Source organism: Urocitellus parryii, chromosome 9 (assembly GCF_045843805.1).
Source record: "Urocitellus parryii isolate mUroPar1 chromosome 9, mUroPar1.hap1, whole genome shotgun sequence".
Taxonomy (NCBI): Eukaryota; Metazoa; Chordata; class Mammalia; order Rodentia; family Sciuridae; genus Urocitellus; species Urocitellus parryii.
This window is the reverse complement of record NC_135539.1, coordinates 82410789-82425525: the sequence shown is the minus strand read 5'-3', so window position 1 is coordinate 82425525 and position 14737 is coordinate 82410789. Positions and strand designations below refer to the sequence as shown.

General features: G+C 39.7%; 1 protein-coding gene across 1 annotated transcript in view; it reads right to left on the bottom strand.

The window, feature by feature from the left end:
* The window catches only part of Heatr1 (HEAT repeat containing 1), a 46745-nt gene extending 46069 nt beyond the window's left edge, over nt 1-676 (bottom strand). The window contains exons 1-2 of the mRNA XM_026412483.2: nt 496-676; nt 68-236 (exon numbers count right to left, since the gene is read on the bottom strand). Of these exons, the coding sequence (XP_026268268.2) occupies nt 68-209 (142 nt within the window). The 5' untranslated portion in view covers nt 210-236; nt 496-676. The remainder of the gene's footprint in view (nt 1-67; nt 237-495) is intronic.
* Nucleotides 677-14737: the final 14061 nt, after the last annotated feature.

The window sequence follows — 14737 nt, the reverse complement described above, 5'->3', positions numbered from 1 at the left end:
AAGAAAATACAGCAACGCTCCGAAAACAAACGCTTCAAAGCCCTTTCCAAAGTTAAGGGTGGCTCACCGATGGCAAAGGCGGTGTCCCTGTCGATGGTGGCCGCTTCCTTGGGGTCAAACAACAAAGAGGAAACTTCATCTCTAGATAAGAGACTGGGATCACTCTGAGGGAGGGCGAGTCGTTGCAGCTGCTGGGCTAAGGACGTCATCTTTCACGCCAGCGACTTCTAAAAACACTAAGAAACACAATCGCTGGGAGAAGTGCGTGCAAAACTACAGGAGGCTCCTCTGAAAGCTGCCAATGCCGCCGGTGCACGCAGCTTTCCTCGGCACGCAGCGCCCTGCAGCACCCATGAATCCGCTGACCCGCAGTCGCCGAACCCCGACTTGCAAACATCCCGACAAGAGCGTCAACCGCGGGCTCCAGTCCCGGCCGCGCCAAGGCTTTCCTCGACCCCGAACCCCGCGGACAGCCCAACCCCAGGGACGCCTTACCTTCCCGCGGCACAGCGCCCCGGCCCGCAGCCACACCAAGCAGCTCTTCACCTGAAGCGCTGAATTTCAACAGGACTTGGAAGCCAAAAACACCTCACAGAGGCTACCACATGGCATCAGCGAGCCTAGCCCTCGACCGGAAATCTGCCCCAAATTTCAGAGGAGCTTCCGGTACTGGGATCTACGGCAAGAGAAAAGGTACAATAGTATGAGACAGAGGAGCCAGCCCCGCCTCCCCGCCGCGAAGCTCGGTTGAAGCACCCCGCCTCCCAGCTGGCTGCGGGCCTCCTGCTGTGGCTTTCTGCTCCCTCGCTCTGGAGCGGCGGCCTTGTATTCAACGGCTAGCGTCAGGGTGTCAACCTCCGGCGAGGCTTTTTGCAAACTCTAAGGATCTGTAGCCGCATTCACTCAGTACGCACCTATCCAGCAGCCGTGCGCAGTGTAGCGTAATGTCGCATCGCGGGTTCAGATCTCAGCGCCGCGCCTTCCGTTTGTGCCGCTCCACCTCAGCTTGTCGTCTCTGAGTTTGTTACTTTCTCTGTGAAGTGGGGTCGGGCCGAGAATTTCCTGAGACGAGCTGCTCCAAGCCCCGGGCCCCGGCTGCGGCTGTTTGGTGCGCCTTCCCGGAGGGCGCGCGGGGAGGGGTCATTTACAAACTGTGAACGCACCCGATCATTTGAACGCCTGGTGACTTTCAGCAAATGAACGTGTAGGAGCAACTCTCCCTCCAGTCCACACACAGTGTCCAGCGCCCGCGGTTGGCTCCCTCTCGGCGAGGGCGCCCCCGCAGCCGGGCCCCGGGCGTGCATGGTGCGGGCGTCCGGCGCTGGCCTGGCGGAAAGGTCCCACGCCCCTACTAAGCTTGCTTTCAGGGCAGCGTGGTAATGCCAGGCAGGGTGGCCTCTCGCAGCCTGCGCGGACTGAGGGCGCTGGGTGCCTCGGGTGCCTGCCAGTAGGTGGTAGCATCCATTTCAGTCGCGGAGCGCGCCAGTCTTTGCGCACCCCTCTTCCCAAGAGAATGTCGGAGACACGGACAAATACAGGGGCTCCCCTTTCCTGTGCTTTCTGCAGATTTTGTCCCATTTGTTATCTTTTGTTGGGTTGTTTTAAGGGCACGCACGACAGCCACAGGTTGTCTTCGGTTATTTCTGCAGGTAGTTATTAATCTACCTTTTCCCGGGTGTTGATAGCCTTGTAAAGATGACAGGAAAGTGCAGGAGACTATTTCATCCTGACTCAAATCTCTCGTAGGAATTTGTTCTTCTTTCTCAGGAATTTTACCTTTATAAAAGCAATTAGTTTTGAGTAATAAGTAAAGAATGAAAATCAGGCCTATTTTATTCTTTATTTTATCTGAAAAAAAAATCCTTTATACATTTTTAAAGGCTTTATCAAAGTGAATTTGAAAAATGTACTACAGATATTTAGTTCAGTCTTCTCTGTCGGCTCTAATGGTACAGAGTGCCATGCTAAATTTTACTTTGGAAGTAGGCTAGGAAATTAAAAAGGGAAATAAATTAAAAGTTCATAAATGATTTTTTTTTATAAAAAGCTTTGGTTTGGAAAATACATGATGATCATGATTTGTGTTTTCTCCTTTTTAAAACAATTCTTTGAATTTGTTCCTAAGTGTTTTTTGATTTTGGTTTTGTGGTTTTTTGATTTTGTGGTTATATACCTATCTCAATGACGATCTGAGCAAACTTATTTTCTCAGTTATTGAATTTAAAATACCAGTTATAGATCATACATAGCTCTCTAAGTCTCCTAATAATTCTTTTTATGACTATTACTATTTTTTTTTACTATTTTACATTCATTAAGACCATAGATTCAGTTACAATTAATGAATATTCCTAAATGCAAAGATAGAGATGGAGGGGTTTTTTTTGTTGTTTGTTTGTTTTGTTTTGTTTGGTGGTGCTAGGGGATTGAACTCAGGGCCTTGTGCATGTGAGGCAAGTACTCTACCAACTGAGATTTATCCCCAGTACAGAGACAGTGTTTTAATCATACATTCTTTCATTCTGGTCTGGGGAGGAAGAGGAATGAACTCTACTCCTTGTTTCAATCACTGTTCATGAAAAGGACTCTGCTCCAAAAAAGAAAATTTGTAAGAGCAGTTTTAAGGCTGTTCTCCCCCTCCCATCCCACTCGGTTCAACCCAGAGTACAGCTTCCTTAATTCATCCCAGGTGTGCCCTATGCCAGGCTGGAGATGTAGCTGTGCCTGTGAAGGAGAGAATGAGGTGCTTGTTCCTGTAGAAGTTTCATTCCAGCAGGAAGAGACAAGAACACAAATGGGTAAATCCCCAAACCGTCAGGTAATGTGATGAGCCCCTGATGATCTCCTGATGGGATTATCAGAGGGTCTATGGATGGTGGCAGTTATACTAGGACCAGAATGAGAAGTTTTGGGAAAATGATGATCCCAGATAGGATTGTTCTTGACCTTGGCTCTACTTCAACCACAACAGGGCTCCTTCCTGTCCATCAAATATACTGAGCTAGTATTTTCTCCAGAGCATGACACAACAAACAGCTCAATCCTTGTCTCCAGTGTTGATTCTATTGGCATCAGATCAATATTGGCATCAGATTCTCCATTTTAGGTTAGAAGCCATTTTACCTAGAGGTTCCAAAGTTTTGATTCTGAGGCAATCCTGCTTAACTTCTCATAAGAACATGTGCCTGCTAAAAAACCATCAACCCCACCGCAGCTTAGACTCCTAAGCAGTTTATGAGATTGATTCCTCCTGTGGGTTACAAAGTTGCTCTGTGAGTGCCTACAGGTTGCTGCTGTCCTCAGAGGGACAGCCTTATTGGTATGCCTTCTGTTACTGACAATAAATCTCTTGTGACGTTCCCGTGTGTGGCGTGGTCCTTGGACTTTGTGTGGACCCTGCAAATGTCTTTTAAGATCCAATAATGAGGACAAGGGTTTGAGAAAAAAGAAAAAGAAGTTTTATTGATTTACTAGCAAATGAGTAGGCAGTGGACTCAGTCACAGAAGACTCATGTCACAGAGACTGACATTCTAATGGCCAGGAGGAGCAAAGAGCTTTAAAAAGGGGGATACAAAGGGTGTTTTCCAAGTAACATTATCAGTAGATCTAATGAATGTTCATCTTATACCCTTGAAAGAACTGTTGTTCCTGTTTCCCAGTCCAGAGTTTGTTTGTTTCTTTCTTTCTTTCATTCCTTCCTTCCTTTCTTTCTTTTGACTCCACCACTGAGCCACATCCCCAGCCCAATTTTGTATTTTATTTAGAGACAGGGTCTCACTGAGTTGCTTAGTACCTCGCTAAATTGCAGAGGTTGGCTTTGAACTCGAGATCCTCCTGTCTCAGCCTCCTGAGCCGATGGGATTACAGGCATGCGCCACTGCACCTGGCTCAGAGTTTCTTTATTCATGTAAGCAGTGAGCAGAAATACATAAGACTCACTTTAGGCAGGAAGAATGTTAATCTTGCTTTTCTTGAGGTTAGGGAGGGAAAAAGGGAGAAGAGGAAGGAAAAGCATAAGTTGGTTTTAAAATAAGTCCCAGGGTTGAGCAGCGAAGTTTATATCTAAAGCACGAAGTGGATCCCCTTTACATGAAAATCCTGTTATCAGCATTTAACACACCTGAAATGATCTGATTTGTTTACCTGCTTCTTTTTCCCCTCATATTTGATCCCCAGCAGCCCTCCTAGAAGAAGAAAAATCTCAATGTAATTATGTTCTATCAACAATGATGATTGAGTTTAAAATAAATTTAATTATATTCAAGGTGTGTAAAATTTAGATGATTTTATTAAAATGTAAATTAAATAAAAATCAATACATTAAGTGTATTTTTCGTGAGTTATTTTCATTCTAGCAAGCCAAATATAGTTTGTAATCAATGACAAAAATTTAAATAAAACTGTTTAAATCAGTCTAAACTCTGAGCCAGGCTCAGTGGTACATGCCTATAATCCCAGCTGAGACAGGAGGATGAGGCAGGAGGATGGTCCGTTCAAAGCTACCCTCAGCAATTTAGCGAGGCCTTAAGCAACTTAGTGAGACCCTGTCTCTAAATATTACCTTATGAGATATTTTCACAAAATTAAATGACAAGTTGATTATTCAGTGTCCATCTAGTTGCCATTGTAAACAATAGGTGTCACTTTCATTCATGGTTCAGCTGTAGTCATCTCTTTTCAAATTTGAGTCCTACGAATTGTTTGATATTGTTAAATATTTCTCAGCTGTTGTATTTAATCATTGGGAATGCTACACAAATTTCTAAGCACATCCAGAACCATAAATCAGAAAACAAAAGGAAATAAAAAATTACGTGTTTGGAACCACTTAGAAATAATACTCCATATGTCAAAATCTATTATGTTGCTGCAGTTTGAAAGGAGCAGGAACAAGTCAATTTGTCTCTTCTCTCACCTAAGTACTTCAGTCAGACCCTCCCTGGGCTCTGAAGCAGTGACCAGGAGCCACAGAACCTCCCCCGCAGAGCACTCAGGGTCTTATTCTGGGAGAAAAAATCCGCTTCCCTGAAGCCCAGGTGCACAGGGCAAGGGCAAGGGCCAGGGACTTGGTCTGTGGGCTGTGCTCCATCAGTGCCGGCTGGCAGGTTGTTAGGGACAGGCTCCTACATTTTTAAACAAATAAATTTTTGTGTATCTGCAGAAATCCAGTCGTCACCTGGTCTGCGATGCTATTGAAGACAAGGGCATTTTATTGTTCACCACTGAATCTCTACTACCAACTCAAGTACTAGGACATGGCTAACATGTTAGTTTACTAACTGAATGAATGAAAATGGGCTTAAGCCACATCTGTATCTCCTTCCTGTTTAAGAAATGTGTGTCAGAGTCAGGGGAGGGGGTGCACACGGGCGATCCCAGTGACTCAAGAGGCTGAGGCAGGAGGACAACAAGCTCAAGTCCAGCCTCAGCAATTTAGTGACACCCTACCCCAAAATAAAAGCTAAAAGGGTTGGGGGGTAGCTCAGTGGTGAAGCATCTCTGGTTTCAATCACCAGTACTGAAATAGAGAGAGGGAAGGAAGGAAGGAAGATAGATGTGTCAAAATGCAAGTGAATGAGAGTAACATGATTAAAGTAGTAACACTATAGTTAGAATTATTCTAATTATAATAAAAATAATTTATTCAGAAATTTTATCATTGGATTATTTACATCACATATTACAATTGACAGGATGCAATTAACTTTAAGTTGTATAAGTTCATGAGAAAAGAAATAAGATGCATATCATTAACAAATAAACTCAACATGTGAAATCTGTAATTTGGTCAAGAGTCAACAACTATGTGATTAGTTAAATCATTGAGAAGTCTTTGTTCATATTGGGTCCCAAACAAAGTTATTTGAATTATTATGAATCTGAGTGCTTTTTTTTTTTTTTTTTTTTAATATGCTGGTGGAGCTAGGAGTTGAAGTGATTTGGGACAGGAGCAAGTACCCGGCATATCATTAGCAAGCAGCAGGTGGCACCAAAGTGTCTCCCTACCCAAATGACGGTAGGTGGTATCCTGGTGCCTGTGGGAAGCAGCAATTATCAAATTTTTTAAATTTGAAAAGTATGTACAATTATCTAAAAATTGACTCATTAACCCTCCATGTGTTGTAAAATGCAACAAAAACAATGCTTCCAAATGTCACCAAGAGAGCTACTTTAAAAATGTTTAGACACTTACCCAATGAGAACAAAATTTTATAAGATAATATTTATTTTTATTTAGAAACCATAGTGTTACATTTACTAATATTACTTAAGGTAATATTATTTATTCCTGGAAAGGACATTTTCATGTGTTACTAGTGATACTACAGTAGATAATTTCAGAAGCTATTTGGAAATATGCATCAGGAACTCAAAATATGTTCATACCCACTAACTTTCTAATTCTATTTTTGGAAGTTTAACAATTCGACATTCCACAGCCATGAATGGACTACTCTCACTGTATTGTGTGGGATGGTGAATTTTAAAAAATATATCTCTATATAAAGTATGAATACAGTCAATGTAAGTATATATCCTGAATATAAACGTTTTTTTAAAAAAACTATAGTTTGATAGTTTTAAACAAAAGTAATAAATTTAGGACTCAAAATCAAATTATTCTAATTTATCTATGCATTCAAACAATATTTATTCACAGTCATCTGCTTAATATACACACTAAATTATAGATGTGGGTAGCCTGAATCCCTTTCTTCTCTCATCCCTTGCTCATTCTATGCTAGTTTCTATTGAATATTTGCCACTGGGGAAATAGTGATTTGTTTAGTGATAGGGTAGTGGTGAATAAAACTGTAGAACTTTAGGGAAAACTAAAACAAATATTTGAGGCCTTTTTTTTTTTTTGGTACAAGTTATTGAATCCAGGACACTTAACGACTGAGCCATATCCCCAATCCTAAAACAAAGATTTGAATGAATAGAGAGAAAAATTATGTTCCTGGATATATTGGCAAATGTGTAAAAATCTGTTTGCCATTGCAAGTTATTAAATTTTACATATTTAATTCAGTCTTGAGAAATATGCAATATTTTTCATAATTTGACCAAATCATTCCAAAGTATATACTCTAGAATGAACATTTTTTAAAAATTTTCAAAGGGACACTTAATGGCAAAAGATGATATGATAAGAGATTGTTATCAGGTATTAGGAATATAGGACAAAGCAGTTGTAAGTTTATAGCTCTGGGCTAAAACCAGACAAGTAGATCCCCAGTACCAAGCAGCTAATCCAGAGAGAGTTTCCAATATGGGTTAGCATTTAATAGTGTACCAGGGAAGTTTCAAATGCAACCAAGGAAGAAAATATCCACCAGTTAATATTGGGTTATGTAATTTGGGTGGAATAAGGAAATTAAAAAATAGATGTTCATTTCTGTCCATCCACAAGAGTGAATTCTAGAGAACCCAAGGAAATGAGGGTTTTGAAGAGGATGGAGTAACAGCATCTGAATTTGTGCTCTCCATCGGAGCAACTAGAAATGGAATTGCTGGTATGCATAGATAAATTAGAAAAAAACCCCTGATTACTTTTGTTTAAAACTATAGAACTATAGTTTAAGTTTATATTTAGAGATGTGTACTTACATTGACTGTATTTATACTTTATATAACTATATATTTTTAAGTCCACCATCCCACACAATAAAGTGATAATGGACCATTCATGGCTTTGGAATGCTGGATGGTTAGGCTTCCAGAAGTAGGATTAGGAAGTTAATGGGTATGAGCATATTTTGAGTTCCTGATGCATATTTCCAAATAGCTTCTGAAAGGATGATGCCACTTTATAGTATCACTGGTAATACATGAAAATATGAATTAAAATATGTCTCTGTCAGGGATAAATAATGTTACCTTAAGTAGTGTTCATAAATACAACAATTCTTTCATCATGTCATTTTTCATCTTAAATCAACCTCTCAGACTTAATAAACATAGTTAACATTCTTTCCATAAATAACTCCATGTAAATAACTTCTAAAGACAATATAGCAACAATTATTTAAATAGCAATGCCCATTTTGGGTTATGCTATCCTCAAGACATTCCTTCAGTCTGGGAACAAAGAGAGCATCCTCTGAAGACACTTAGTCCTGGGAGTCAGTTTTCCATAACAAAGGAGAAATAGAATTAACTTCCTCCTTTAACACATATAAGGATGTTGGGAAATGTCTCATTGCATATTTCAGAGGACCTTTGCATGTGTAAGCTACAAGTATAATTTTAGACATTAAAGAATCTGAGAACTTAGATTAAAGGGTAACTTATTTAGATATAAGGCAATTATTGTCTTATACTGTCAGAATGGTGGTGGTGGTGGTAGTGGTGGTGGTGGTAGTGGTTGTTATCCCATTTAACACATCAAAATGGGAAAGGTCAAAATCATTTGAGCATTTTGAAGGTTGGAAGGATGGTACTATGCCTTTAAGAAATTAATTGAACTAGCACAAGCAAAGTGTGTCCTGTTATATTTTACACATTATTAGTTTTGTATTCTCATTAAATATGCTTTCAAATGTTGCAAACAGTGGCAGAATCCTTGGAGAATTGTAGCTATTGTACAAAAATCCTACCAAGGAGAACCAACAAAATAACAATAGAATTTCTCATATTTCATTCTTCCTATACTATGGAGTTTGAGATCATTCTGCCAATTGACATTCTCCCAGATACATGATAGTAGTTTTCATAACTTGTGAAGTGTAGCTGATTTGACAAAACAATACTTTGTAGGAACTTATGTCAACATCACTAACCAAATCTGTCTTCAAATACTTCAGATTCACCACTGTGTTGTGCTAATTGAATTCACGTCAACTCAATTTACAGATGCCTGAAACTTTGATATGTGAAAGCAAGATGACCTACACATAGGACCTGTAGTTACCTAGAAATCAGCCTTAGCAGAATCTAATGCAAAAGATGGTGGTGTAAAATAACCCATGCCCATCTGTTCAACCATCTCCAAGACAGATATTGAGGCTGTGATGGGGTTAACCTTCCCAGACAGTTCACCTTCCCCTAGAATGTGACATTGAGCTGCATCTTCAAAGATCAACTAGAAACAAACAAAAGGCTGATGTGCTGGGTGACAATTCAGCCCACTACTGGATCAGCAGGTAGATAGACATGGAGAGGGGAAGCAGTGTTTGCGGAGTCTGACTAGGCTGGACAATGGGTATACCCCAAGGAAACACTGGGGAAGCAGCTGGAGCAGAGGATGGAGGTCAGATATGGAAGACATTCCTTGTTGTGGGTGCTTTTCTTCTGGCCAAGGAGTAGAGGTCAGATCAGAGGAGTAGAGATCGGGGCAGAGGGCAAAGGCCATGGGTAGAGAAGCAGTAGGTGGTGACTGTAGGTGTTCAGTGTGGGGTTTTGACAACATTTCAGTATTTCCCCACTGGTGCCATGTGGACCTGGTTTCTTGCATTCTTACAGTACCCTTGACTGAGATTTTTGAAAGTTAAAGGTTTTAAAACTGTGAAAGGATTTTGTGAACTAAAAAGAGTTACTGGAAAAGAAGGTGTGAGAGGAAAACTGATGGTAACTAGGAAGTTAACCTCTATGGGACTCGGAGGAGGCTCACCAATGCCTGGGTCTAGGGGACAGCTTCCAAACTGCCACACAGACCGGAAATCTGTGTGAGCAAAAGATTGAAGGAGCCAGAAAGGCCCATCAGACACAGCGATACCCCCCGACCCCCGCTCCACAGACCCTCCAGTCTAGCTGGAAAGAAGGTGTCAACTGAGATGGCTTCGCCAAGACATTTACTATAATTGGTGATAGTCCCTGCCAAATGCTTAATTTTGCAAAGCCAGAGCTTTGGGGATAAAACACTGAGCTTTTGTCTTTCCTTTATGATATGCAGTATTGAAGGGTTGATTGTTATCATTTTTACTCTTGATTCTTGTGTGTGTGTGTGTGTGTGTGTGTGTGTGTGTATCTTAAGTTTTATTTCTTTAAAATTGCTGAAAATCGGGGCTGGGATTGTGGCTCAGTGGTAGAGTGCTCGCTTGGCATGGGGGAGGCCCTGGGGAAGCAGCTGGAGCAGGGGATGGAGGTCAGCAGGGGATGGATCCTCAGCACCACATAAAAATAAATAAATAAAATAAAGATATTGTGTCTAGTTACAACCAAAAAATAAACATTAAAAAAAATGCTGAAAATAGCAAAAGTCTCCCTTCCCTTCAGATGAGTTTGTTAGGTCCCATTGTCTACTTATTGTCTACTTGGATGTCCCGCCTCCTCTGGAACTTTCCGTGGAAACTCTCAGACCTTCCAATTGTAGTTTGTAGATGCGTCAGGGGTTGGTCAGAAAGGTCCACTATGGCACCAGTCATTTCTGTCTTTAGGTACAGCAATTTGTTTTCCACAGTTCCTCAGAGTTGTAGCAATCTCCAGGGATTCCAAAAAGTCCCTGGAGATCATGCAGTCCAACTCTTCATTTTATACACGGAGAAATGTTCAATATAATTCCATTTTCAGGCTGGGGCTGTAACTCAGTGGTAGAGTACCTGCCTCACATGTGTGAGGCACTGGATTTGATCCTCAGCACCACATATAAATAAATAATTAAAGATATTGTGTTTATCTACAAATAAAAAAAAAACTTTTAAAAAAAATTCCATTTTCGTTCATAATCCGCTTGAATCAAATGTATGAAATATGATATGTCAAGAGCTTTGTAATGTTTTGAACAACTAATAATAAAATAAATAAATAAATAAATAAATTCCATTTTCACTGACTAAATTGCATAAATATAAAAAATTATTTATAATATTCAATGGTAGAGAAGGTATAGAAGGGGAGCATTTAAAATATTTTTTTTGCAATGCTGGGTGTTGAACCAGGGGCTTGCACATGCTGGGCAAATGCTCTACCACTGAGATACACCCCCCAGTCCTTTCTGATTTTATTTTGAGACAGCCTTACTAAGTTGTCTAGACTGGACTCAAACTTGTGATAATCCTACATGGGCCTCCCAAGTAGCTAGGATTATAGGTGTGTGCCATTGTGCCCAGCCAGGGGAGCATTTTTGGGAAAATATCAAGTTGTACATTTTTGGTGAACATGCTAAAAGATCAAGGTCAATCCAAACATCCATCAGTTCTGAAAATTGTTAAATAAATTAAGGTATCTCTGTGTCATGAAATAGAAGTCTACTATAGGAGATAATTAATGCCTATACTTACTGTTAAGTGCAAAAAGCAAATTATAGAACAATATATAAAGTTTGCTCACTTTATAAGGAAATATTTAAATACTTGTAGAGAAATACATGAAGCAATGATATCAAATTTTAACAAAGGTCACAATCATGGGTTAGACGCAGAGAGTGACGTAAAATACATTTTTATTTTATGTACTGAAATATTGCTTAACATCTTTATAATGAGTGTGTATTTCTTTTGCATTTTTTTCCCCAGAAGAAAAATTGGAACCTCAGAAAAGTAAAGTAATTTGATCAAATCCCCCAGACAGCATCAGAATGCAGTTTATAGCATACAGATGCCTTTGCCACCCAACCAAGGACTTGAGAGGCCTTTACCCAAACCTCTGGCTTTCTGAGAATTTAATCAGATTTCTAGTTCCTATTTCTTCATAAAGCAAATAAAATGGAAGATTCACTGCTTTTATAGAAACAAATAAATTTCTGAGCCTCTTGATCAACAATGTATCCATACGAAAGTCTTTCTCCTATGTACTATTGTAAGCATCAGAAAAATACGCCTTTATAATCATTAGACTTATAAGGTCAAGGATGGCCACTTCCCTATCCCCTACGCCATAAATATAGGATGGAAGTAAAACCTTGGGTCCTATTCCCCAGCCGAACAGAAGACTCGGCCTCTTCCAACAGAGCACAAGTCTATTTACAAACCACAGAGGAATTTGCTATCATGTTTCCTCATCTGTTCTTAGAATATCTCCTGCAGTGTTACTCAACGATCACTATTTTTAGCTTCCTTTTGGTATTCCTGATGGATAACACCACTGTTCTCCATTAAATTAAGTAATTACATACAGAGATTTTTGGTCCACTATAAGATCTATAATAAGTAGCTTTTTCCATATTTTTTAAATAGAATCTTCAAACTTAGGAATGGCCCCAAAGATGGGGATGTTTCCCCCACCCAATGTTAACATACAAGGAGAAATGTCTAGACAGGCTGACTTTAAAGCATAATGTATTTAAATGAATATTTCATTATGTTGGAAAATGTCCCAACACCATGCTAGATAAAAGGAGATACCAAATTGTGCATCTCAGCTCTCCTGGGTAAGCACATGTACCTTGTATGAATAGAACTTGGTCTCAGAAGAAATGCATGTGAATCTTAGCAAGAACTGTGGATGGTGAGACTCTGATTTCTGTTTTCTTATTTCTACCTGCCTCTACTTTCTCATTTTCATAGAAGATTGTTTACTTTAACATAAGGAAAAAGTTGTTTAATAAAAAAAGATATGGTCTGGATGCCAATATAATCTAAAACAATACTTTCTGAATGTCTTCTTTAGGGACTAACAGTCCTTTTTAGGTATTCCTGGAGGAGAAGGGCCACCTCACATTAGTTGTGTGTAGGCTTGCTGGTGGAGAAGGGAGCTGAAGATTTGAAAGAAAAGCTTGACTTTGAGGATAAAGAGAGAAAAGAAGCCAAAGAGAGGCAAAGAGAGGAAGGGATGGGGAGCGAACAGATGAGCTGGGAGGCTCAGATTGGAGACCTAGAAGGTGCACAGCTGGGAACTTCCACATAGGGACTTGGTAGGAGGTGGCCAGGGGATGTTTGCGGGGTGGGGGGGAGTGGGTGCCTTTTTCAGGTGGGGCAGAGCAACGGCAACACTGGCCATCTCTATGTGCCCTAGCCATCAGCCAGAACTTGGCTCATTTCCATCTTGCAGCAGCCTCTGCATTTTTTTGGCGGGGGGGATAAATGCAGGATGATTGGCAGCTGACTGAACCTGGAAGAGACCAAGGCCCAAGCCATAGACACCCAGGAAACCCAACCAGCTGAAATACACCGGGAAAATCTTGCTGGCCTTGGGATGGCAGTGGACAGCTTGGTTACTCGGCTATGACCAGAGGGTTTGCAGTCAAGAGCGCTCACAGGGCTCATTTTTGGGGCAAAGAGGAGATTAAAAAGGGGACTCTGAGCTACTCATCACAAAACATTAGAGTCACAGAAGGTTTTGTAATTTATGAAGGATTTCCTCTTCTATTTTCTTCAGAATCAAGAACCTACTGAGTAGGAGGAGGTAAAAGGGTCTCGGCTAAACTTACACAGAAAGATTGGCCAGAAACTATTATTTGATGGCTGGTAACTTTCCAAATCACCTGTAACCCTTCCTTAGACTCTTTCTGCACTTCGATCTCTCTGTGTATAAAAGAGGATTAAAGTATTCTTGCCCCATTATCTTTAAAAATCATGTGAGCATTAGAGCTCAATGATGAGATTATAACTTATAAACATACCATGCCGTGTCACTGTTCAGTATTCTTGGGGAAAAGATCTCTTACCCAAGATCATCTTGGTGAGTAACAGTTTATTTTGAGTGAAGCAAAAAAAAAAAAAAAAAAAGCAAGTACTTTATAGTAAAGTCTCAATATTACAAGGACCACTTATTTGGCCCGTTATTTTTCTTCCTCATCCGTTTTAAATCTAAAAATCAGTAAAAAGTTTATTACCAATTTCTATAGTGATGGAACAGAAAAGGAATCATTAACAATAACTTCATCAATTTTCATTAGTCTCTGTTTCAAAAGTCATATGCGGGGTGGGGGAGTGGCCGGGGTTGTGGCTCCGCGGCAGAGGGCTTGCCTCATATAGATGAGGCACTGGGTTTGATCCTCAGCACCACATAAAAATCAATAAACAAAATAAAATATTATATTCATGTATAACTAAAAATAATTTTTTAAAGTCATATAGGGGAAGATGGTTAAAATTGTAGACTAAGACAGGAAACATTAGATTATCTGCAAAGCTCACTTGTTCAAACCAGCCTTCATTAACAGCCATGCCATCTACCACCCTTTCCCTGGATGCTGGAGGTATAATATTTGACTTTACTTGGGGTTGGAGTAGAGTTAGTTTCTTTGAAGAAATAGAATCCAGGTTTCAGGTACTTTGTTTTGTTTTACTTACAAAAGTGCATGTAAACTACTATTTTTATATTCACAGAATATCTTGATTTTAGATTTTAAACATTCTGAAATTCATGTGTTTATTCAAAAACATTTATTAAGAGTTTAATATGCCCAAGGGATTATGCTAGGGGCTAGAAATACAGAAATAAATAACACGTGTCCAACCACAAATAGCTCACATTCTAAAGTTAAAATAAGCAAACATTTTAAATCTCGACCCTATAACATAAAAAGTGATATATTTCATTAAATTTTTTATAATACTGGTTAAAGGAAGGCATATAAAAGCACTTTTCATGCTACCCACCTACAGATAACCACTTTTAACCATTTTATACACATACCCATGTATATATTTAGGAGGAATCACATTTGAAACTACCTGTTTTTGTAAACTGCCTCCCCTCCAGGAATGTTTTTCTATGCTAAAATCTTTGAATATTTGCATAATTAGAGGGTACTTTAATTTATGAGTATTATAACTTATTTAAATACTTTCTAAATGTTTAGGCTGTGGGAAATGTTCAACATTTTGTATACACATACACATATATGTTTGT